This window comes from Oreochromis aureus, linkage group 13 (genome assembly GCF_013358895.1).
Source record: "Oreochromis aureus strain Israel breed Guangdong linkage group 13, ZZ_aureus, whole genome shotgun sequence".
Taxonomy (NCBI): domain Eukaryota; kingdom Metazoa; phylum Chordata; class Actinopteri; order Cichliformes; family Cichlidae; genus Oreochromis; species Oreochromis aureus.
The window spans coordinates 33,564,797-33,589,813 of record NC_052954.1 but is presented as its reverse complement, the minus strand read 5'-3'; the positions used below and the strand labels follow the sequence as shown (position 1 = coordinate 33,589,813).

At 45.4% G+C, this 25,017-nt stretch overlaps 3 protein-coding genes across 3 annotated transcripts; all 3 read left to right on the top strand.

Annotated features, from left to right (window-relative positions):
* The first annotated feature begins 4,327 nt into the window (after positions 1-4,327).
* Positions 4,328-18,043, top strand: kif11 (kinesin family member 11). The gene is made up of 27 exons (XM_039622041.1): positions 4,328-4,548; positions 4,693-4,803; positions 7,082-7,211; positions 7,458-7,555; positions 7,656-7,734; positions 10,560-10,745; positions 10,829-10,953; positions 11,040-11,130; positions 11,215-11,360; positions 11,496-11,592; positions 11,872-11,967; positions 12,275-12,363; positions 12,466-12,553; positions 12,905-12,978; positions 13,072-13,186; positions 13,403-13,474; positions 14,697-14,832; positions 15,098-15,270; positions 15,374-15,499; positions 15,594-15,752; positions 16,215-16,354; positions 16,445-16,605; positions 16,688-16,806; positions 16,955-17,177; positions 17,255-17,427; positions 17,528-17,638; positions 17,780-18,043. The coding sequence occupies exons 2-27, from the start codon at positions 4,730-4,732 to the stop codon at positions 17,888-17,890; spliced, it is 3,192 nt and encodes a 1,063-aa protein (XP_039477975.1). The 5' UTR covers positions 4,328-4,548; positions 4,693-4,729; the 3' UTR covers positions 17,891-18,043.
* A 543-nt stretch (positions 18,044-18,586) lies between these two features.
* On the top strand, positions 18,587-20,360 carry LOC116321524. Its single transcript, XM_031741389.2, has one exon. The coding sequence runs from the start codon at positions 19,254-19,256 to the stop codon at positions 20,163-20,165; it is 912 nt and encodes a 303-aa protein (XP_031597249.2). The 5' UTR covers positions 18,587-19,253; the 3' UTR covers positions 20,166-20,360.
* Positions 20,361-22,670: 2,310 nt separating this feature from the next.
* On the top strand, positions 22,671-25,004 carry LOC116317439 (SLAM family member 9-like). Its single transcript, XM_031736211.2, has one exon. It carries the CDS (start codon positions 22,857-22,859, stop codon positions 23,796-23,798), a length of 942 nt encoding a protein of 313 aa, XP_031592071.1. The 5' UTR covers positions 22,671-22,856; the 3' UTR covers positions 23,799-25,004.
* Positions 25,005-25,017: the final 13 nt, after the last annotated feature.

The window sequence follows — 25,017 nt, the reverse complement described above, 5'->3', positions numbered from 1 at the left end:
GACCAGCTGAGAGATTTTAAAGCTGAGCTTCAGAAACTCAGAACCACCAGTAAGAGGAGGAAATCCAGTCGGTGCAGTGGTTCCTCCTCCCCACTAAAGTGGACAAAAGATCAAGAATCAGACTCACTTCAGCTCTGTCCGGGTCGACGCCGGGCCTCCTCCTCGTCCTCCTGAGGTGGCTGGAGACCCAGAGAGAGAAAGACAAGAGTCGGATCGACGACAGGAGACACGGAGATGCTTCCTGAGCTGAACGCAGCCCGACGTTTGGACGCCGGATCGGAAAGTTTAGCCGCTCCTCCGGCTTCGTGGCTCGCCCCCGGAAAGGGTCATCGTCACCCGGGGTCTGAGTGGGCTGCCAATGACAAAAAGAGAGAGAGGGAGCGGGAGAGCGTGGAGGGGGGAGAGACAATACGATTGTTTCCACCTCACTCTGCTTCCACCCTCGCAGTTAAAATTGTCATGGTAATGAAGAGGGGTTATTTAGTTTTGCTGGACAGCAGATTTAATGGGGAGTGGAGGAAGATGCAGCAGCTCAGGACGTGAGGATGAGGATGATGGAGGTGGTGAAGGTTTAACATCGTCGCAGCAAAGCGCACGAGGACGGTCAGGAACCCGAGCAGTGGCTCCTCCTGACGCGTCAGATGGGTTTTAATGCAACAACTTTTCATTGGGGGGTTAAAAATTGGTGCTTCATGATAATTTTTCCATCATAATTTCATAAATATGGGACGTATCCACGTCAAACCCAAAGGGCTGAAAACACCTTTGAGCTGTCACATCCGCTCCAGTCTAAACACAAAGTGATGGCTACAGCGTCAGAAACCAGCCTCAGCACCATGGATGTTTGAACACAAATCCATCAGTTTATTGCATAAAAGAAGCAAAAATTAAACTTTTTGTTAATTTGGCTTAAAAACAGCTGAAATTATGCAACATTTGCCTGATTTTCTGTTCCGTGACAGCTGAATTAGCACGTTCGTATTACGACGCGGGATGGGTGGCTGCTCAGGACAAGTTAGAGCACATAAAACGTCTCCTTTTTACCTCCATCAGACACCAGGACCATCTTCCCGCTGTGATTCCTTCCAGGTCAGAATAACTTTCCTGAGTGGAGCTCCTGGCTTGGTTTTTACAAATGAATCAAACAAATTTAGGTGAAGAGGTTTTTTCAAAGTCCCAGCAGGCTCTCCGCCTCAGCAGATTCAGCTTGTGATCTTTTTCTTGTGGCATAAGAAGTTTAGAAACTCGTATTTCTAAATGTCAGAGGAACATCCAGCGTCCTCATCTGAGCTCACCCACTCAGCCCGGGACCCTCTGTGATGCAGGTCCAGCACTTAGAAACTCTCAGAGTCACAGATGTCCCGATGTTTGGGGATCTGCTGTGGTAACAAAACCCACACCACATGCACAGACATGTTAGCGAGGCCTGAGACGCATGCCGTGTCACATTATCTACTATTATTGATGCAGCACGTGGAATTTGCCAAGATTTATTAAATAACGAATAATTATACTGAGTTATGAGTTTGATGAAGCCTTGAAAGCTGGTGCTACTAATTCCTACAGGTGTTCCAACTTTCTGGATTACTTCCAACCGACTCTGTCTGCATAAAGCAGTGCTGGAACACACTGTGGCGCCCTCGTGAGCATCAGTTGAACAGTATTGTACTGCAGAAAGTAGAGTGCTGTGAGCAAAAAGGCAACTAACAATGGAAGAGAGACAGACCATCATAACACTTATAAATGTAAGTCTGTCCTACAGAGAAACTGCAAAGAGCACACAGAGTACCACTGGCACAATCTCAGGTCCCTGAAATGTTTGCTATCATGTGCAGTGTTGCTGCTTTTAAAATCCCAGAGTACAGGAAATGTGTAAAACTGTAAATCTTCTGGTCGTTTTGGTTTTCAGTGTTTTGCTGTGGAGTTTCGATCCTGGTTCTGATCTCACTGTTTGAGGTTTTTGGTCATATTGTGGAATTTCAGGCTCTGGTGGACTTTCCCGTCCGGATGATGATCAGTGTCTCGAGTTTGTGCCTCCCCCTCTGTGTCGTTTCTGTGTTACTGTCTTAGTTTTCATGCTTGTGTTTGGTCTCTTTTGGTTGTTTCCTGTTTTACTTTGAAGGTCAGTTTTCTTTTGTGTCCTGCATGAGTTTGGCTTCGTTTCTCTGACTTGGCCTGATGGTTCTTGCCTGCTGTTCGCTGCTTCCTCCTCTGTGCTGTTGTTGTAGATCTAGTGCTGTGTTCCTTAGCTCTTGGCTCACTTGTCCACCTAAAAAAGTTTTTAGTCACCTTGTGCTGGTGCCTGTGTCCTCTGTAGCTCTTCAGCACCACCAGACCTGCACCATTTAACTTCTCCTGTGCAGGAAAAAAGGTTTCTGGTTATGGATTACAGCCAACATGTTTCTAATACGTACAGCTAAGACTGTCTGATCGGATGAGCAGAAAAAATCATTTTTCCAAAAGTTCATTGTCCTGGAGATAGTCTCCAGGACAATGAACTCCAATCTGAGTTGGACTGTTCTCTTCAACAAAAGCAGGGACAAAGCTCTTTAGATCAGACGATTTCTACTTTCTTCAAAGCCTGTTTGAGTCTTAGAGATGTTTAAGTTGTGCTGGCTGAGGCAGGCTGAGAACAGAGAAGCAGAGATTTAAAGGAGCTGAAATGACCAAACTCTTCGTGCTTTGCATGAGGAGGTAGGCAGACTCATTGTCACGATAGTCGTCCATGCCTAGAGGGATCAATAAAGCTTCTCTAAAGTAGCAGGATTGTGACTATTAGTCCAAATAAACGAGTCTCTGGTTACACTCTGCAGCTGCTGAAGTGAAAAATAAAGTGAGAGGTGCTGCAGAGTCCGACCAGAGCAGCAACGAGGACCTCCAACAGCGCTGTGAGTTGGATGTACTGTAAGACAAAAGGAAGCTGTGTGTGTCTGTGTGTGCAATGAAGAGGTTTCCAGAGCGAAAAGGGCAACCCCCTCGCTGTCCTCAGGAGGCCGAGTGGGCGGACGGTCCTCAGCAGATGGATTGCTGCTCGCCTGCCGTCACTTCATGAACCTGGAACGGAGGCGGAGCCTGAAGTCTACCAGTGACATCAGGTTTTTGGATTATTTCTTGTCTTTCTTTCTCTTTTCTACGCATTCTAGTCTGAGTTAAAACCATTTGTGTGTGTTATCATATGTTATGAAGCACTTATTATGATTTTTATTCACATTTGAGCATGAGATAATCAAAAGGTTCCTCAGAAGGAAACGTTAAAGATGAAGAGAAATGACAAAAAGCATTCAAAGAGTCATAAAATCACCTGAAACAGTCAAAAAATAATGCACAGTCCCCACAAAAGACACAAACACATGAATAATGATACTAATAATAAGTTATAGGATCATTTTGTTTCGCAAAGTGATTTATGGTGTCTTTAGACTTTTATTTAGGCTGAAATTCATAATGGTACTTAAATAATGAAACACATCAAAATATTCAATGAAACGATCGAGTCATTCACGTGGTCGGTTTTCCTCCCACAGTCCAAAGACGTGATGTTAGGTTAAATAACCATAGAGACCAACACCTTTGTACAGTGAACACACGATATCCACAAAGAAGCAAAACTGAGGGAACAAAATGAATATAAACACACAAAAAGATGCAAAATTAGCAAAAAAGAGTCACAGAACACAAAGAGATGAGAATGACATAGGTGAACAAAAAGATTCAAATCAAACACATAAAAACAACATAAAAATGACACAGAGTCATAAAAAGATGATGTTAAGTCAACAAAAAGTGCCAAAAAATCTGCACAATATGTACAAAAACTATTCACAGAAACCAAGCGACATGAAAGGAAAGGAACACAACAATCATCAAGAGATGCTTAATTCCAACGAAAAAAGTGAAAAATAAACAGAAGAAAATAGTCAAAGAGCATAAAAGAGACAAACAACCTTAAAGACGTTCAAAAATGACGGCATGAAGAAACACTCAGTGCAGCCGCCAGCATCATTCGGGTCACTTGATCCAGGCTTGATCCAGACCCTAACCCCATATGAAACTCAGCCTTTTTAATTAATTGAAAGAAACCTGAATCAAGTATCGAAACCTTTATGTAAAAGTCTAATTATTTATTTAAGAACATAAAAATAAGTTACTATCTCTAATAGTTGTTTATAATTATAAATAAAAATTATGTTCGTTTTATTAAATATTTCTCAGAACAATGTCGCCACCTGCTGGACTTACATCGCTATTTATATCACATCTGCTCCCGTGATGCTCTGCGATGGCAGTGTCACATGATCGTGGTACCCAATGACAGTCACGTAGTGACCGTTACTCTCCTGCTATTGGCCAATGAAAATTTAAAAGTACAGTTTGAAAAGTGTCCTGTCGGAGGTTTTAGTCCGCCAGAGAAGTTGTAGGAAAACGGCCTGTGCTTTCAGAGCAGCCCGTAAACGCTGAATTATACGATTTATTACGATATCGAAGACTTTGGATTTATTATCGGATAACCCGCAGAGGGGGAGGAAGTGACGCGCAAACCGATATTTGGTAAATTTTCGTTAGCTAACATTATGATGCTAATTGTCGCTTTTCTTTCGGCTCGTCACATTTAAAGCGGACAAACCGCCTCCCTGCTGTTTATTTCTGTATTGATGACTGTGCTGCTTCATTAATGTGTCGTTTAATCTGAAGTGCGTGATATAACGGTGTCCGGGAGCAGCTCGGAGCCATGTCTTCAAACGTCCAGAGCGGAGGGAAACGGGAGGAGAAGGGCAGGAACATCCAGGTGGTGGTCAGATGCAGGTAAGGAGTTAAACAGAGTTTCAGCTGTGTCTGTGTTTGCTGCTGTTAGTCACAAACATACTCCAGATGTCGTAAATATCCCCAAAACATCGCAAAAAATGCAGAAACATCACCAAATCCACCTTAAAGCTGTATGTTCATTGGTTCAACTGCGCTCAGTGGGTGTATTTACCTGGAAGAGACCTTAAAAAGGCTAAAATTTTACTTGCAGATGTCTCAAAAAAGAGGTCACTGACATTTTACAGTCTCAGAAACTAAATGAGAACACTAGCCTGAGCTTACTTGTGGAAAAATCAGCATTTCGTGCAGTCTTAAAGTTACTGTTTGACCCTCTGAGGGAACCCTAACCTATGTGGCGCCTAATTTGTCAATAAAAGTTGAGTCTTTCTGTTTTACTTTCTTCTATATGTTTATGGGTGTGTTTAAAATGTTAGTCAATCCAGAAATATGCACGCAAATGATGCAAAAATACCTGCACAACCACAGAGAAATGCAAAATGATTATAAAAATACACAAAAAGGATGGAAACGGGACGTCCAATGATAACCATCATACTAGCCTCACATGTTTGAGTCTCTCAGTATCCTGGTGCTCATGTATTTGATTTTTATTTTATTCATCATTTTCCTAGAAGAGACCTTAAAGTGCGTCTTTTACTTCTTGGTAATTAATCATTTTTAACATTCAGGGGATGAATTTCCACGACTGAGTGAAAGACTGGTCATTCCAGTTTAATTGTACTTCAACACGTTTAAAACCCAAGGTGAAAAAATCGAGTATAAAACCATCCTTTTCTTTTCTGAGGTCTCGTAGCTCACTTACACAGCGGTTTGGCAGAATAAAGGCGTAATAAGCTTTTTAAACCCAGCAGGTGGAGCAAAGACGCGCCCCACTCGTCTAGATGGAAATATTTCAAGCACACGTCAAACACTGAGCACTAACATCGGACTAAATAGGTTTTGGGTGTTTTGGATGCTGTTCGCTATTTTCTAGCTCTCTAGGTTTTATTGGCTGTTAATTGATCCCTGAAAGTTTCAGATTTGTTTGATTGTCTGTGTCGTTGGACACAAACATGGGTTTGTAATCCCGATCCAATTACTGGAGTCGTCTTCCGTGTGGTTCCATTTAACAATTATTAGTGTGAAAAGAAAATTAGTAATCCATCAGCCCCTCTGTTGGCACTAAACACTGTTTCACATAGAGAGCTAATAGTACAAAAAACTATGATGTCACAGAGTACAGAAGCCCCGCCCACCAAGTTGAGGGGCAGCCAGTCAGAAGAAAGTTGGCTTGAAATGGCTCAGGTAGATAATAAACTGATGGCTCAGATAGAGGAGCTTTAAAGAAGCTTCGATGTTTTTAGTTTCTGCTTTTCTGTCACGTGTGAACATAAACTGATTATCTCTGGATTTTTGGTTGGCGGTGTACCAGCTCTGAAACCGACACGGAGTGAGATAAGCGTCCGTAAGGTCATATCGCGGTTTGATCTTCCTGTACCCGTGCAGGCGAGTCTGTGGCGGAGGCTCAGAACACGGCTCAGCCACAGGAACTCTGCACTAAAACTTTTGGTCAGAAATATTAAGTTTACAGTCTTTCACCCACTCAGTGCATCAGTGTCTGCTGGATTTGAAAAACGATTGATTTATTTTTCATAGAAGTGTCTAAGATGATATTTAGAATCGTCTTAAAGATGTTTTGAGGCCTGCAGACGTTGACACTGATCTAATTTAAATCCCATATTTGTCCTAAATCGGTTAATTCATCTGTTCCTTCTGCTGTCCACCGTCTGGTTCGTGGTTAATGATAAGCTCACAATGTTATATGGATTTCCTTTTATGTAGTCTGGTTTTCTGAGGCCTCAGAGGATGAGCGTCATTGATCTGTGTGTACTTACATCTGTGTTCTTTAGTTATCTGAACCTAAACGAGCATTAATGTGTTTTTAAAAGTCCTCATATGTAGCTCAGAGTATGTGCACAAACCCTGTGTGTATTTTAATTATAATAAGCAGTAAATCTTTATTATGGGACCTTTCCAAAAAAAAAAAAACGTTGCTCTGACAGAAAGAAGCAGAAACTCAAGCTGTGATTTTAATCTGATCCAAAGTGAAAAGCAGCATCAGCTTTGTGTCGGCGTGCTGTGAGTGTTTTTAGATCTTTAAAAACAGGACGGTGTGCGCCCGAGCTGATGTTAAAGCTTCATTATTATGTCTGCAGAGCTGCAGATGTCTCAGGCGTCGAGTCTTTGTCACCGAGGTTTTCCTCTGCTGCGTTTTCAGGCCTTTCAACACGATGGAGCGCAAGTCGTCCTACGGCGTCATCGACTGCGATCAAAACCGGAAAGAGGTGATGGTGAGGACGGGAGGCATGAACGACAAGGCGTCACGGAAGACCTACACGTTCGACATGGTGAGCGGAGAAACGGACACGGCACATCCTGTGCTCGCACATCTGGCTGACCGTTTCCCCTGTTGTGTTATGTCTTAAGTTCTTAAGGTGAAGTAACAAAACTTGCGTTTGAATCAGAAGCAGCTCTTAGTGTCTCTCGATGAGGATTGGCTCATTGCTGCAGCTGTGTGTGCTGCTGTTGGTCCAGCGATGAGCTCACGGTCATTTCTATTTATTTGTTCTGACCGAAGCGTTTCTCTCCCTCAGGTGTTCGGTCCGTCTGCGAAGCAGATCGAAGTGTACCGGAGCGTCGTCTGTCCCATCCTGGACGAGGTCATCATGGGATACAACTGCACCGTGTTTGCGTGAGTGCTCCGCAGATATGCGAGCGTCGGCGTGAGCCGTCCCGGATGAACCTGTTTGTAATCTCTTTTGTTTCCATCTTTTTTTTTTTATTGATGACAGCTACGGTCAGACGGGAACGGGAAAGACGTTCACCATGGAGGGAGAGAGGAGCCCGGACGAGCAGTTCACCTGGGAGGAGGTGAGCTCTGCTTTGAAATGGGCTCACTGGTTTACTGTATGACCCAAACCCTGCATGTGGGTCTAATTCAGCCGAACCACAGAATGTGAATGAACTGATCCGGCAGCAGCGTGCACGAAGTATAGGAAGGGGAAACATCTTGACTATCTAACATTAATGAACATTTTCAGGTTTTAAAATTCAGAGTTTTGTGATCACAGTCTGACTGCATCCATCCTGAATGTGCATGAATCTGCTTTAAATAATTTCCCGTGTCCGTTTTTATGCACGTGGATGTAGACTTGTAGTCAAGACCGCCTAATCCGAGACCGAGACCAAGACCGAGACAAAAAAAACTCTTTAAACTGCAGCCAGATGCTGCTTCGTTTACAGGTCTCAGGCATATTTATGTGTTTTTGCTTTCGCACAGCCCTCCTCACCGCTGTCTACTGTCTCACTCACTTACTGAGAGGACAGACGCACGCTCCACTTGACTGTCGCGTCTCTCACCCTCTCGGTTTTTCACACAATGATATTATCCTATATCCTCGCATGTGATTGGCCACAATATGGAGGGATTGGAGCATAACTGAGCCACTGTGTGAGAGCTGAGCAGCCAAAGGAAATTGAGGGTAGAAATGACTGAAAGATTAATAGGCTCTGTTTTGAGTTTTGTTAAAAAAAAGAATGACTTCATATAGGAATAAAATATATATCACATATGCAGGACACCTTAAACTAGTTTTTTAATTAAGCAGCAAGGCAGAACAAAATCAGGGCTGTATCAAGACACAGGGACTAAACCCCAATTCAACCAGACCCAGAACTGATCCGGAATTAAAACAGGACTACAACAGTTCAAAATCAGGACTAGTTAGGACTTAACCAAAACAGAACCAGAATCAGAACTAGATGATAGTAGCACTAAAATCATCGTAGACCTGCACTACACTTATTTTTTTAATTCTACCAAAGTACGCTATTTAGATTCTGAAAAGTTTATATAATTATTTAGCCTTGTTGTGCAAACAAGCCTGCATAACTTAATAAATATAGAATTTGAAAAATAACAAACCTAAAAAGAAACACTAGGTACTAGATACATGTTCTGATGAGTTTTGGCAAACAACCATTTGACTAACATGTGTGTCTCACCTGCTCTTGTTCCATCTCTGTTCCTCTCTCTCCCTCTCTCTCCCTCTCTGTTCCTCTCTCTCCCTCTCTGTTCCTCTCTCTCCCTCTCTGTTCCTCTCTCTCCCTCTCTGCTCCTCTCTCTCCCTCTCTGTTCCTCTCTCTCCCTCTTTGTGCTGACAATCAAGCCAAACACCAACATCATCAAATATACAGTGGAAACCAGATATTTACATACTCTTCAGATAAAAACACAAACACTTTTTAATTGTAACATCAAATCAGACTAAATGTTTATTTTTTTAGATTGATAAATATAAAAAAACATGTTTGTTAAATTCAAGAGTAAAGACAAAAACTATCTGTATTTCTTAATTGCAAATGGCACCAAATTGTATTAAAATTGAGCCACACTTATGGAGCTCCACAATTCTTTTCCTGGTGTTTTGGTTGACATCTCTTGATTTTCCCATGTCAAAGAAACAGGCTCTGTGTTTTGCCTTATATGCATCCACAGGTGTGCCACCAATTTACTCACATGGACTCTACTAACCTATCAGAAGCTTCTTCAGCTCAGAATGGAATCGTCTGGAGTTTTCTTATTAATTAACAATAAACTTAGTGTATATGTACTCCTAAATTTGATGAAAGTGATTAAAATAGACAGCTCTGTCTCTCTTTATTCTGACATTTAACTAATTCAAAAGATATTTCAATATTTATTTATCTAAAACAAAAGTTTACTCTAAATTGATGTTGTACAGTAAAAATAAAAGTTTTTATGTTTTCTCCCTAAAGTGTAAATATCTGGTTTCAGCTGTGAATATACTGCTGTGTATTGAAATTTCTCTTGTTTTGCATAGAAATATATTGAATAACATACAAAGCATAATACATAAAATAACATCTACCAGAGTTTTTTCTTTAAAAGAAGCCCCTTATGTCCATTGTTGTGTTCATCAGTACATTACTGAAACCGATTTAGAGAGTTTGTTTAGCCGTGGAGGGTAAGAACTGAAAATATGAAATGTAAGCTAAGACTCTAAAAAAATCAGCATTGTCGTTCGGCTTTTCATTTATCCATTTGTTGATTCACTCGAAGAGCAAGTAACGCAACCAAGTGATCAGTTTGATATCAATCTTTTGTGATACACCGTCATATTTACATTATTTGTACGGTCTCGAGACATCCAACTCTACGTGGATGTTGGACGTCTTGTTTTCAGATCATCAGTAGCTGCTCAGACCTGCTGCTCATTTTAGCCTCGGGCTGTACTAGAGCAGCTTTGCTCAATTCATAGTTAATAATAATCCTCCTTTGTCTTGTGCTGGGTCTCCGTACAGGCCTTCAGCTCATCCTTTAAAAGCCCTCGTTCATCTTATTGGCCAGTTTCTGGAAGCCTGCAGAGGGGTAGTATGCAGTACCTGTCAGCTGTACTTTTGAGGGGGGGATGTTATTGGATGCTGCATACATGCAGCTGGCTTTTTATCATCAGTTCAGATGCATTAATGTGTCAAATAACCAAAATAAAACATGTTTTATTTACAAGTTTCACAATTAGTAACGAAGGAGGGTGACAAACGTCACCACAGCTCTGTTTGTGCGTGCACGTGTGTGTGTGCGTGCGCGTAAATAAATGTTAATTATTGTTGAAATGGTGCAAACAGCTCTGTGGTCAGCGCTGAAATAGATTCCCGTGTTTTTGCGTCTCTAGGACCCGCTGGCCGGCATCATCCCTCGCACGCTGCATCAGATCTTTGAAAAGCTTTCCGAGAACGGCACCGAGTTCTCCGTCAAAGTCTCGCTGCTGGAGATCTACAACGAGGAGCTGTTTGACCTCCTCAGCCCCACCGAGGACGTCAGCGAGCGGCTGCAGCTCTTCGACGACCCTCGCAACAAGGTGAGCGTCACACAGCTCGGATGAAACGAACGCCCGCTGTGGAAAGCTCCGGGAATCTGACGTCTCTGTGTTTGTCTCCACAGCGCGGCGTGGTGGTGAAGGGTCTGGAGGAGGTGACGGTGCACAACAAAGACGAAGTCTACCAGATCCTGGAACGCGGAGCAGCAAAGAGGAGGACCGCCTCCACGCTCATGAACGCCTATTCCAGGTACCTGCTCGCAGGAAACCGCTCTCAGCCCGTCGCCAACCGCCATGTCGGTTTTGTTTGCTCACCTGCTTCCCGTTTCTCCACAGTCGCTCCCACTCGGTGTTCTCCGTCACCATCCACATGAAGGAGATCACTCTGGAAGGAGAGGAGCTGGTGAAGATCGGAAAACTCAATCTGGTAATAATCTGGCGATAAGGGGGAGGGGGAGAGGAGGGGGCGCAGCCTACAGCGTCTAAAATGATCCAAACGCTTCCTGTCCAGGTCGATCTCGCCGGCAGCGAGAACATCGGCCGTTCTGGCGCCGTGGACAAGCGCGCTCGCGAGGCGGGAAACATCAACCAATCGCTGCTGACGCTGGGCCGAGTGATCACCGCTCTGGTGGAGAAGAGGCCTCACGTCCCGTACAGGTGAGAAACGACCCTCCTCGGTCTCACGAGTCTTCTGGGGGCGTGTCTGTGCTGGTCCGCCTCCCCCGACCTCATACAGTCATTGTGGGGGCGGAGCTGGGGAGCTGTATTGATCGGGTTTATTTTCTCCCACAGGGAGTCCAAACTCACCAGAATCCTTCAGGACTCGCTGGGAGGGCGGACCAAAACCTCCATCATCGCCACCGTGTCGCCGTCGTCCAGCAACCTGGAAGTACGTTTCAAAAACATAAATAAAAACAAAATGAATGTTTTCAAAGATTCATCATCATATTTATCCTGAGGTGTCTCTGCACCACGGGCTTGATTTTAATGTCACGTCACCCACGTCTGTTATTGTTGGTGCAAATGTTTCCACTCAGACACAGACTGTATATAAAAGATGGACGTAACCACGTTTATATTTTAGTTTCTCTTGATCGAGCACATTTATTTACCCCGTATTGTTTTCACTGCTTGTAATTGTGCTGACGAGTCTCGGTTGTGCGTGCAGGAGACGCTGAGCACCCTCGAGTACGCCAGCAGGGCCAAAAACATCATGAACAAGCCGGAGGTCAACCAGAAGCTCACCAAGCGGACACTCATTAAGGTATCCGAGGTCGACACGAGCTTGTGTTCGGGTTTATTTCAAACGGTGCCGTCACAGGTTTGCCTGGAAAAGCAGAACTCTGAACAACATTCAGGTCCCGGCTGTCTTTAGGTGTCTCAGCAGAATCCTTTCAGGCTTCTCCAGAGAAAACTGACAGCAGGGAAGCGTGTGTTTGTTCCGGGATTCAGTCGGGAAAATCTGTGACGGTCATATCGGAAGGTTTTAAATTTGTGACCCAGAAGAGCCTGAATGAAAATGTGACACAGAGGCTGAAACGCCAGATTTCAGGACCTTCTCTGTCCTTCAGGAATACACCGAGGAGATCGAGCGTCTGAAACGCGACCTGGCCGCCACCCGGGACAAGCACGGAGTCTACCTGTCCTCGGAGAACTACGAGTAGGTCAACGCTGTTTTTACCCAAATAGCTGACCTGACAGACCGTCTCTGAGTGGGAAACTCAGGTGCTCCTAACCACGACTATGTTTTTAATTCCCGCAGGAGCATGGTGGCTCAGATCACCTCCCACGAGGAGCAGGTTACAGAGTACAACGACAAGATCGCCATCATGGAGGAGGAGCTTAAGAAGGTATGATCCTCATCCGCTGTCGGACGGCTGCAAATCAGAGCCTGATTCAACTTACTGAGGTCTTAAAAGTTGACTTGAACTTTAGAAGTTGTGGAGATTAAATGCAGCGGTTGCAGATACTGCAGTCTTGCATTAATCTGGATTTCAGGAGTTTACTGTTACTCGTTTCACACAAACATTACAGAGACTCCGTTTGTTGCCGTGGCCAAAGAAAAGACTCCACTAACTGTCTGGCTGTAGAGGGATTACGAGGTGTCTGTTGTGGCGTCTTCGCCATCGATCCATCGTTTTATTTGCTGACTTCTTAGAGTTCTGAAGCGGCGTGAACGTGTGGTCGTGTTCTCTCTGCAGGTCACGGAGCTGTTTGTGGACAGCAAAGCCCGACTGGAGCAGTGCACCGCGGACCTGGACGAAAAGCAGCAGAGGTGCAGGGTTGTTGTTAACGTGTGGGATTAAAAACCACCACCAGGGGGCGCAGTTTGACTTAAGGTTGTGGTTTTCTCCTGTGCGCCTCTCAGGCTGGAGGAGACGAGCAGAGACCTGCAGGAGACGAAGGTGAAGCTGAGCGAGGAGGAGTTCATCTGCTCCGAGCTCTCCTCCGTCCAGGAGACGCTGTACGACACGGCCGGGCAGGTACAGGCGACGCTCCACGCCGTGGGATATATTTAGACTCTGTCCTGCTTCATCATCGCTTCCTTTTCTGGCTCTGTTATTTGAATAATCTCTTAAAATGACTCTTCAGCTTCCTCTCTCGCCCCGTTTCACCAAACTTCCCTTTTCCAGATGTGAGATGTTTATTTGACCTCGGTTTATGATTCAAGTCTGAAACTTTGTGCTTTCGTCCTTCAGCTGCTGAGCACGGCGGACGCCAGCACCAGCGACGTGTCGGGCCTCCACGACAAGCTGGACAGGAAGAAAAAGGTCACATGTGTGTTTGTTTGTTTTTGTTAAAGCTGTGATTACACGGCGTCCACAGACGCGCTCGCTTCGACTCGTGTTGGTCACTGCAGTGTGAAGTATCATTACTCTGGCCGACTCGAGCAGAGAGCCTGTAGATGGTTGTTGGTCTCACTCTGGGCCTTCCTGCAGTCTGAAACAGGTCATTTAGCCCCTCCCCCTTTGAGCTGGCATCCTTCTGATTGGCTGTCACAATTTGAATAGTGAGTGGATGAGGCTGCTTTACCACATCAGGCATCTCTCCTCTCATGACTGCAGGTCCACTGGTAGAAAAAGCTGAGCTTTCTGAGACACACAGCTCATTATAAACTCGGTCCATGTTTGATGTGAACAGACACAGATTAGAACGGATGTTAAATCAAAGCAGATGTGTCTTATTTACTTGCAGCTGAGGTGAACACTAATACAGCCTCACTGTTTAACCCGTAAAAGCACATTTCTTAATTTTAAATGTTTAATCCTGTCCTCGCTTCGATCTGACTGACGGTCGAGTTGAATCCGGTTTGAGCCGGACTCGTGTTTCCTGACTCTGAGTAACGGATTCCAGTGAACATAACACGGCTGCTTATTATGTCTGCCACGCACTCGTGACACAGCAGGTGTCATAAATCAGAGGTTCGAGTCACAGATTAAAAGAGTAGGGAACACCTGGGGAACCTGCAGGGGCACAAAACTGCAGGAGCTCTCAGCGGGTTTTGGGTGGAACACGCTCTTATCTGTGACCACTGTGGGGAGCTCCCTCTGCAGACTGCAGAGAAATAAACACTCACTGTGGAGTAAGCACCCCCGAGTGACTGAAAATCCACCTTTAGGCATCGACCGCTTCACACAACAGTTGGGAAAGAAGTGAAAGGGAAGTCGGTCGGCTTGTTATCACTGCTGGTTACGTCCTGACGATGAGCTGGAAATAAACAGAAGGGTAAAAATGAAGCGTGTTTAATCCGCTGTTTTTACATCTGTGGGCTGATTCGAATCATTTCCACTGTGACTAAAACCTGAAAATGAACATTTTTAATCCCTGTAAAGGACTTGAGAGGGTTTCAGGTGCTTTGGATGTTAAAAGCAGGAATCCAGACAGAGCAGAGGGCGGTGAAAGCCAGGTTTTTGTGACTTGATACTGAAACTTGGAGCTTCCTGAAAACACAAATGTTCTGAAGCACAAACCTGCCTCTGACCGAACCTGCAGGTGGAGGAGCACAACAGGGAGATCCAGCAGAGCTTCGCCCAGCGGATGGACGGCTCCTTCAGAGACGTGCAGCGCTGCATCCAGCAGCACGGAGACAAACAGCGCCACATGCTGAGCAGCTACTCGCAGGCCGTCGGTAAGAGCGCAGAGGTTTCCCCGTCACAGAGGCGTGGTTGGGCTGGGACAGTTTACTGCACCTGCTTTAAATTTACCCGCCTGATGGTGACGAGGTTTCATGTTGGGAAAACTACACGAAACCACGAGACTCTTTGGTGTTTGTACTGTTAGTAGTAGTACTCAGTGTATTTTGTAGTATTTTCTGAAGTGAAATACTGAACTGAAGAAAATTATTTGGCTTCATAAAAGTCCTTACCTGCATCTCCGCCCCGTTTCCTGTGCAGATGGTTTGCTCGTGATGAACACGGCGGCGCTGAAGGGCGCTCTTACCACTGTGGAGTCCTTTGTGGGCGGAGTCAGGCCACTGGTGGCTGAGAGCGTGGCCCGCTGCGAAGAGAAGGTGCAGCAGAACGAGGCGCTATGTCTGCAGGACAAGGAGAGCGTGCTGCAGCTGCTGGTGAGTGTCTGAGCACGCTCACGGCCACGTTGTCCGCTCAGGTCAGCGCTGTGTGACTAAAGAGTGTGTGTGTGTGTGTGTGTGTGTGTGTGTGTGCGCGCAGGAGGAGCACCGACGGGACATGGAGGAGGTGCTGGTGGTCCAAACTCTGATGGGTTTATCAGCAGCCAAAGAGCTCAACGACAGCCTGAGAGCTTCGGTGGAGAAGCAGCGAGCGCTGGCCGACAAAGTACGTCCACGACAATAACATCCACGCACGGAGTAAACATGGCGTACGCTCGATATCAGAGGCAAAGCACTGATCTTCTTCTCGTTCTCCTCAGGCAGAGGCGATGAAGGAGATGGGCGTGGTGTTCGACGGCTTGGTCCGGGAGCTGGCGGCGCTGCGGGAGGCCGCCGTGCAGAGTCTGAGCGCCCTGAAGGCCGAACGCAACGAGCTGGAGGACAAGATCAGGCAGGCGGAGGAGGAGATCGAGCAGAAGGTGAGAGCTGATCGGTGTGGACCAGAGAGGGCAGCGAACCTCCGTCTGCTGGAGGAGGACGCTGCCAGATGTCCTGGGGCCTGAAGCAGACAGTTAACTTTGGACCTGTGATGCTTTCAAGCCCAGGAGGACTGATCTGTAGTGGTTTTCAGTTTTGGGCGTGAAGTTTTGGGATGCATGTTCCATTTTTAAATCCACTTGAGCATGAAATGCAGTCGGAGCACATTCAGCCTGTCTGCAGCCTCAAAAACAGTCTGGCGCACATAATACATGACAAGGATGAAGATGACAGATTATGAAGTTGATGGATGTGATTTGCATTGTACCTCATTTGTTCTGCCCTCGTGTGGCACAGCTTCATGCATTAACGGGTTTCTCTGCCTATTACACCTGAGTGTTCCCGCACTGGCTGGTTCTGTGGGTCGGATGTTTCTAACACTGCTTCCCGTTTGCTTCGGTCAGGATATGAAGGAGACCATCCAGTGCCTCCAGGACCAGCTCAACCTGCTGACTGTGAAGGTCAAGAAGAAGTTCACTGGTCTGCACTCGGCCTCCAGAGGCCTGCAGAAGCCCCTGCAGAGCCTCCAGGAGGACATCAGCAGGTGAGTTGAGCACTAAATGATCACGCCAACTTTTTCTTCTACTGAACCTCAAAGTTCGGGTCCTGCATTGAAACCGTGTCTTTGTGGCAGAGGCTGCAGCACAGTCGAGCATCAGGTCTCGGCCCAGGCGGACCTCCTGTCCTCCTCCGCCTCCTCCCTCGTCTCCTCCCTGCGTCTGACCGCAGACGAGAGCCTGCAGTCTCTGGAGGAGATGTCAGGCTGCTGCTCCCACATCCACAGCTCCGTCACCGGTACCAAACTCCTCCTCTCCTCTGTTACTGCTCGCTGTAATCCCTCATCCACAGCACGCTCAGTGTGTTTGTGTCCCTGCAGGTCTGTTGGAGCGTGACCTTGAGTGGAGCTCCAGAGTAAAGGAGCACGCTGAGAAACGAGCCGAGGAGCAGCTCACGCTGATGAGGAAGGTTAGCTCTGAAGCTCAGGACCTGCTTCAGGTGAGAATTCAAGGTTTTCTGTCCTAACCCCAACACAGAGCAGACCCTCAGTTTAATACTGTAGAGACACGACCGTCTCTACAGTATTAAACTCTTATTACCAAACCCGACGACTCTGAACTCAGTAAAAGTGCTTCCTGTCCCACAGAGCGTGGAGGATCGCTGCTCCGAGCAGCTCCGAGCAGCCAAGGCCGAGATGTCCGACCAGCAGCAGGAGGTGACGCGAGCTCTGACGGCTGTCAAGGACCAGACCTCCATCGACTGGAGCGCCCTGGAGGAGCAGCGGGCTGAGCTCCTGCAGCACGTGGAGGCGAGCGAGCAGCTGGTCCACAGCTTCCTGCGGGACCAGCTGCAGGAAGACGTTCCCACTGGTGACAGATTTATTTTATTTTGCCCTAAAATAAAAGTTAAAGTTCTCAGCAGGACATTAACCTGCTGTTGCCTTCAGGTGCGACCCCTCAGCGTCGGGAGTTTGTGTATCCCCGTCAGCTGGTGAAGTCTCGCCGCCGCAGCGAGCTGCTGGAGAGCCTGAGGAGGCAGCAGGAGGAGCTGCAGGCCGCCATGGAGGCGGAGGAAGAGGAGGAGCTGGAGGACGAGGACAAGCAGAGCCAGACTGACCCGGTGAGTTTCAGCACATTTATCTTAGATCTGTGATTCATTTTCAATCAAATGTAAAGAAACTTGTTATTTGTGACCTCGTTCTTCTCTGCTGCATCATCAGGACTCGCTGGAGGACGATCTGAGCACGTGCAACGAAAGTCTGGCCACAGAGCCGTCCTTCATCGACGAGAACCTCGTCTTCAACGAGAGCAAGCGGGTCCCTTTCTTCAAGGTGAGGGTGAAGTTTGAAGCCGTGTAGCTGTTACTGTAAAAGCTGCTGAGGCAGCGACGGGGGGTCTTTACGAACCCTCCAGGTCAGAGGTCAAGTATTTGATACAAATACACATGAATGCATCATTCCTCTGTTTTCCAGAAGAAGAAAGGCAAGAAGGAGACAAAGATCCCGTCCCGGTCTAAAGTGTCGGAAAATGAAGCAGAGTCGACGCCTCAGAGATCCAGACTGCCGCTCCGCTGTCAGAACTGAAAACTTATTTCTTTATTTTTAATAACTTTATTACCGTTTCTTCTTTTTTCTGACCTCTTTAATCTTAAATGTGTCCTCATGAACTGTTTTATTGTGGTTTGTGTCTCAACATCTGCAAATTGTTTATAAAATTAAAGATTTATACTTGTTTTATTCTGCTCTTAATTATTCAATCTGCCACACTCAGTCAGCTCATCGGCTTTGTCCTCCGTTATGACCGCCAGCACAGGACGCGTGTGAATCTCCTGGTTAGACGTTATGAAATGTGGCGTGGAGTGATGGAGGGTACAGTGGGTTCAGCAAAACCACGAAGAGTTCAAATGTTTTTGTGTCGGGGTGGGCTGGAGGACACGGCAGCCTGTGAGGTTTCTTTGGTTTCTGTGCTGCTTCATGAAGTTTCAGTGTTTGTTTCCTCAACAGAGAAGCTCACAGCAGCTCGCCATGTTACACACAGTGTCTTTAACACACACGGCCAGAACGTGGAAAACTATCCACCTTTCCACAGGGACTCTGAGTAAACGGGAGCCTAATGCTGGTTCATGGAGTCCAGCTGATGTGAGCGTCTGTATAAAAGCAGAAGTTGTGGGAGTTTACAGGTGGAGACAGCAGCTGTGATCTCCCAGTGTGTTGTTTTCTTTTGGGAGGGGGGAATCACGTGATTTCCGGGCAGTTTGTAGTCCTCATTCATAAGCGACGTCCCAGCAAATATACCGTGACGTCAGACTGCGCATGCTTAGAGAAACTTAAAAAAAACCCCGAGAATTCCACGAGTGAAAAAGAAGTCTGCCTGGTTTGTGTGTGTTTTGAGAGGAAAGCACCAAAGTTTACTGCGGTTTTCCTCTGATGACGTCATTGCGGAATTCCCCCACTGTTTATCTCTGAAGTGCGCGTGCTTGTTGACAGCGAGGTGTCGCGGACATCATTTTTTCTTATGACCTTTTACTGTTTACAGTAATATTTGTACTGCTTATAAACACTATATACAAATATATTTGTATTAGTATATGGTGTGCGCGTGCGGACATTAAACCTAAGAAAAACAACCGAGAGTTAAATGATGGAGTTTGAAATCTGAAATAACATAATTCTGAATAAATGAGGTCATGTGACCGTGATTATAATTTAAACCGTTGTTAATGCTGGCTCAGAGCTGCTGTGTCGGAGGGTTACGTTAGTTTGTAGCTCTGAGGTCGGACGGAAAGCACCCAGCGTTACTTTCGGTTTGTTCCTTTATTTGTTGTTGTGGATTCTGGATGAGCTCATTCTCTCAGTGTCAGGTGTGGAGGTGGGTTGGGAGCTGATGTCCGTATTTTTCTGGATATGAGGAGAGTTTCCTTCTCTTTCTGTGCTCTGATCTGTGAACATGGAGCGATCAGCTGCTCTCTGCCTCCTCTCCTTGCTGCTCCTGGCCGTGCCCTGCTGCTCCCAGCCCGGGCTTATTCAGGCATACTTTCGGCCTGGAGGCGCTCTGGTTCTGCAGCCTGTGCTGCCGGTCCCTGAACGCATCACCAGCGTGGTGTGGAAACGCAACAACGACCTGCTGGCCGAGTGGGCGGAGGGAGTGAGTGAGGTGGGATACTACGGACGGTTCAGAGGCCGGTCAGTGCTCAGCACCGGGACCGGACGCCTGCGCGTCAGCGGCGCGTCTGCAGAGGACGCTGGAGTGTTTTCAGTGGAGATCAACAACGAGCCTCAGAGCGAGCTCTACAGAGCTGCAGCCGTGGATGAGGTCCCCCCGCCGGAGGCCTTTGTGACACCTCTGGCCTGCAGTCAGGCCTCCTCTCGGTGCTTACTGCACTGCTATGGACACACTGCAGACACTGAGGACATCACCTACTACTGGAAGATGGGCGATGGAGAGTGGGAGGAGTCAGAAAAGAAGATAGAGATCCTCAATGTTAATGAGCTGCACCATGTGAGAACTTTCTCCTGCAGGATGAAGAACCCAGTGAGTGAGAAAGAGAGCGAGCCCATCAATAATCCTTTTTACCGACAGAGCAGCCCACCTGACTCTGCAGGAGGGACAGGTGTGGCGGTCACTGTGGGCGGAGCTTTTGGAGCTGCTGCCCTGGTTTCTGTGGCTCTGTTTGCATTTTGTCAGAGAGAATTTATCCAGAAAAGCATTAAGAAGCTCGAAGGGAGGATTTCTGTCCCACAGGACTCAGTGACATGTAACTGTGTAAAGATTCATCAGCGTGGGTTTGTTGTTTGTGCGTTAGAAACTGTGACCTGCTGCAGGAAAGAAACACCTGCAGATAAACTCATGGCATCATGAATGTTTGTGTTATTTAACAGCTACCTCTGTCTGAGCAGGAACTCTGAACTGTTCAGTGTTCTAGTGAAGAGAAACTGCTGAACTAGTAAAGGTCCTGTGAATGCAATTGAGTTGTTTTCTCTTTATTTCTTCATCGTGCCACGTCTCTCTTGGAAATAAGATTTTTAATCTCAGTGAGATTTTTACCTGGATAAATAAAGGAATAATAAAAAATCTCCTTGTTTTCTGTCCTCTGATTCTTCTAGAGCAGCTTTGCATGACTCAGAGTTTCAACTTTTATTGTACACCAGCGCCTCAGCTCTGAGGTTGCTCCCCATCACAGTTTGAATGTTTGTGAATGTTAGATAAAAAAAACACTTGAACATAGAAAGAGGCTGTGAATGAAGCATGTTGTATAAAGTGTTTTGAGTGCTCTGGGAGAGCACGCAGCTCTCTGGGAGAGGAGGAAAGTGCTATATAGGAATCAGGCTGTTTACCATTATAAAGCTCATATTTTCTGATTGGCCAGCTTCTGGGAGCCTGCTTAAGGGCAGTCCATCCATTTCTTGGAGAACTTGTAGATGCATCACTGTAGAGCTGAGGCAGCTCTAATGGCTGTCCAGGACCAAACAGCTGGTCCACAGCCATATTTTCCACCACTGGCCAGAATCAGCAGGTGTTTGAGTCCGCAAAGGTCAGAGATCACTGAACAGATTGCTCTCCATCATGGACAACAGATCACACCCATTCAAGTCCACACTACTGAGCCAGCCTCCTTGTAGCTGTTTCTTAGATTGACTGACTGACTGACTGACTGATTATTGTTGGAAGGTTTCTTTTCTCCATCTCAAAAACACTGGAAATTTACTCAGAATAAAAAAAGAAATCTAAGACAAATCAAAAACCCTGGAACCTAAACCAGAGATCGTAACAGGCGAACATGATATATGATACAGTATGTGTTGGTTCAACAGTTCAGCATCCACAAAAATGAGGATTTTAGAAGGTCTGACAGCATCATAGCTGTCTTTCGCTGTCTGTTTCATTAATAACAAGTGCATGAAGTCATTATGCCACGTATCCATTCTGAATGAGTTTAAATTAATTTTAATAATAATCTATAATCCCACTACATCAGGGACAGCTTCACACATTTTGTAAAGATGTTTCTGTCATGGATACGAGAGAGGAGAGGACCCAAATACAGGGCACTAGCCTTCTTCTTCTTATTATTATTATGCTGATGGCAAAATAAAAATAAGATAAAATAAAGCCAAAGCAAACACAGAAACAGAACAGGCCCTGTGTGTAAAGATTTACAAGAACACACTGAGAGAGCTCACCAGAGGAAAGGAAGCGGGAGAGGAGGCTTTGTTCTTTAATCTCCAAATAGAAAACCAGCGAACCATCTATTTTTTTCTTATTGTAAATATCAAATTCACCCTGAACACTCCTTGCAGTCAGTGTGTGGATGAACTGAAATACAGACATATTTACATTTATATGTAAACATAAACATTAATTTACATATAAATGCATACATATATGTATTTATTCTTTCCCATGTGGGAATTCAAACCGCCCTGATCGTGGCTGCAACACTTCGGGCACCCGCGAGGTCAGACACCTCCCCGTGGAGCCACCGTGTGTGTGTGTGCGTGTATGTGTGTGGTTGTCGGAGCTGCTTTCAAATTTTCAGTTTTATTCTTTAAGACTAATTTAGTCCTTAATACAGACGTTATGTGTCTACAGACATACGTATTTTATAAAAAGTGCGCGCAGACAATAATATGTCCTGTTTTAGAGTTACTTTCACTTTCTAAGGAAACTCGATCCCGTGCCTTTCAAAATAAAGCCGTGTTGCGTCGCTGTTCTGGTTTATTGCACATATAAAACATGCATTGTCATGTTAATAATATAAATACGATATCAGCTAGGATTGTTTTGACTGCAGCAATAAAGCAGCAGAACCTCAAACAGCGCCTCTGATAAACTCTTCTTTCTTTTGACATGTTCCTGAGGATTTTCTTGATTATGACGTTATTAAATTTGTATCTGATGTTACGCTCACACTAACAACAGTGTTATATAGCTGTAAATATAAGCCGTTTGCCTCTTTCTTCTTCTTTCATCTTTCCATTCAGGTTGATTTCTTCTCCTCGTGGTGCTGAGGCGTTAGATTGAGTGCTGTATTCACCTGTGAGCCTTTAAGGATTAGGAAGGAAAACCATAAATCCCAACTTTATGCAGTTGATGCGAGTTTTTGTTACTGACTTTTGCCTCACAGATCTCCAAATTAACGTTGACATTGCCAACAAAGAAAAGAAACATGATTAATTTATTGAGAAATAAATCATCTGATTCACAAATATTACAAAAATAACAAATGTTTAATTCAACACTGAACTCGCTTAGACTTAGACTTAGGCTTTAAATCAATGACTGTAGAAATTGGTTAAAATACTTCTGAGGTATTTTATTGTTCTTTTATTGTGAAAGAGTTTCCGGTCCTCCTCGGGAGTGTCGCTAAAGGTTTTTTTCAGAGACATTTTGCTCCGCAGCAAAAGGAAGGGCGGAGGTCTTTTCGTTATCAGCGACTCAAACCTCCTCATGTTCGTCGGTTTTTACTGACCTGCCTGAAAAGATTTCGACGATTGAGTTTTTATTGATGTGATAATCGATACTCTGTCAGTCCTGTATTGATCAGTGGACATGGGTCGGTCTGTGGTTCTCGGAGCGCTGCTGCTGCTGCTGGTGGCTAACGTTAGCTTCACTCAGGCCCAGACTGTGGAGAAGTACTTCAAGGTTGGCAGCACACCCCAGCTCAGCCCTCAGCCGGTCTCTGGAGCGATCTCCAGCATCGTGTGGAAATACGATAAAAACCTGCTGGCTGAGTGGGTGCGAGGCTCGATTGATCTGACATATTACAGCAAGTTTAGAGGCCGAACCACTCTGAAGACTGACACAGGAGTGTTGGAGATCAGCAACATGACTACAGCGGAGACTGGACTGTATTCAGTGGAGATCAACAACCAGGTCCAGAGTCAGGTTTATCAGATTGTGGTGATCAAAGGTGTGCCCATACCTGAAGTGATTCTGCAGCCGCTGGCTTGTAATCGACCGTCGACATGTGGACTGAAATGTCACGGAGACATTACAAATGCCGGGCCTGTCACCTACTCCTGGAAGAAGGACGATGGAGAGTGGGAAGACGGACAAGACAGAAGGAATCTCACTAGTCTGGAAATGGACAGCGTGAAAACTTTCACCTGCAGGATGAAAAACCCAGTGAGCCAGAACGAGAGCAAAGCCTTCAAAAATCCCTTCTACCAGGAGAAAACGGCAGGAACAGAATCATCATCATCTCCGGTTGGGCCGATTGTGGGGGGCATTATTGTTCTACTAGTTTTAGTTGCTGCAGGTCTGGGTTTTTGGAAGAGGGAGGACCTTAAGAAGAAGTTTCTCAAGCCTAACACACCTAACACTGAACAGCCTAATTCTCCTATTAATGGTAAGACTCCTACGGAGGAGAATACGGTGCTGATGTCTGATGTGGAGTCGGGCTCCAAAGCGAACTCAGGAGGTGTCAACAGTGATCCCAAGCCAGAAGAGACAGGGCTACCCAATGGTGAAGATGGTGGGAGCAGTTCTTAGAAAACGCCAACTGTTGTTGTGTGTCTGCTACAGAACATGTGGCCGAAAATGTTGGTCAGTCAGAGAAAATGAATGTTTTCTTTGATGTTAGGAGCTGCCTGTATTTAGACAGAGGATGTTGTAACATGAATGTGTGTCCTCATCACACTGAGCAGGAAAATTCCCTTTTTAAATTCACATTAGAAGTTTCTGAAGACGTAATATCTTCATAATGAAGTAATACCATCAGTACCACAGCTGGGAAGTACAGTTACAAGATATGTGTATATAAAAGTGTTCTTAAGGTGGATCTGTCCTGCTCATTTCTACCTGTTCATTCTATTTTCTGAATCTTTTAGGGTGGCTTTGCATGATTCACAGGTCAATAATAATCCTTTATGTACTAACAGCCCTTCACTTCATCCTCTCTCTGAAACAAGCAGACTTAGCTCCTGTCCACGATCCACCTTTTTTACACGTATGATAAAAAGCAGAATAGCTCCACTTTAAAACATAAAATTATGACGATGCCAAAAAAAATGTGATGTTTGAGTTCAGTGCAAAGTGGAATGAGTGCTGTTCGCTACATTAAATCATGTTGTGAGGCAATCATTTAATCATGAACATGTACATCACTGTGTTAAAGCCCTCTGAATGATATAACTTACATGGAATGAGGTGTAAGGTATTTTTGTTTTGTTTTTGTGTAAATGTGTGCTGTTGTCAGCTTTGTTTTAGCATATTTTATTGGCTTCATCGTTGAGGACAAACATGTACAGAACTGTTTCAGAAAGTGGAAAAGGACGTTTGTGATGTGTGTGAACGTGCAGCATCACATGTTATGGAGACTAAGTGAGACAATAGTGCTTTTTAATGTCCCGTCACAGCCGTGGAGGCTGAAGGGCACACTGGACTCACACTGTTGGATCACACATGTTTAAATCCACTCCGGAGCCCTGCCCTGCTTCTCTGCACCTGAGAGGATGGAGGACGTTTTATGAAGCATTACTCAAATGTGCATCATGTACTCCTGTAAAGCTTAATGAGTGACACATGCCTCTTCAGTCTGCTGTCCTTTTTACTTTTTTAAAAGGTTTTTTTTTAAAGCACTGCAGGGCGAATTTTCTTGTTTCTTCCATCTTTCATATCAGCTTCTTTACACATTGGCAGTTTGATTATTTATTAGAAACTGTAGTGCTTTTAATAAACCTGGCAGTGCTACACAGACTCATGGTGTCTT

Coding starts and splice junctions, on each gene's coding strand:
- LOC116317439 (XM_031736211.2), top strand. CDS start 22,857: ATGGGTCGGTCTGTGGTTCTCGGAGCGCTGCTGCTGCTGCTGGTGGCT.
- kif11 (XM_039622041.1), top strand. CDS start 4,730: ATGTCTTCAAACGTCCAGAGCGGAGGGAAACGGGAGGAGAAGGGCAGG. Junction 14,833..15,097: donor CAGCTACTCGCAGGCCGTCG/GTAAGAGCGCAG, acceptor TTTCCTGTGCAG/ATGGTTTGCTCGTGATGAAC. Junction 17,178..17,254: donor GCAGGAAGACGTTCCCACTG/GTGACAGATTTA, acceptor TGTTGCCTTCAG/GTGCGACCCCTCAGCGTCGG.
- LOC116321524 (XM_031741389.2), top strand. CDS start 19,254: ATGGAGCGATCAGCTGCTCTCTGCCTCCTCTCCTTGCTGCTCCTGGCC.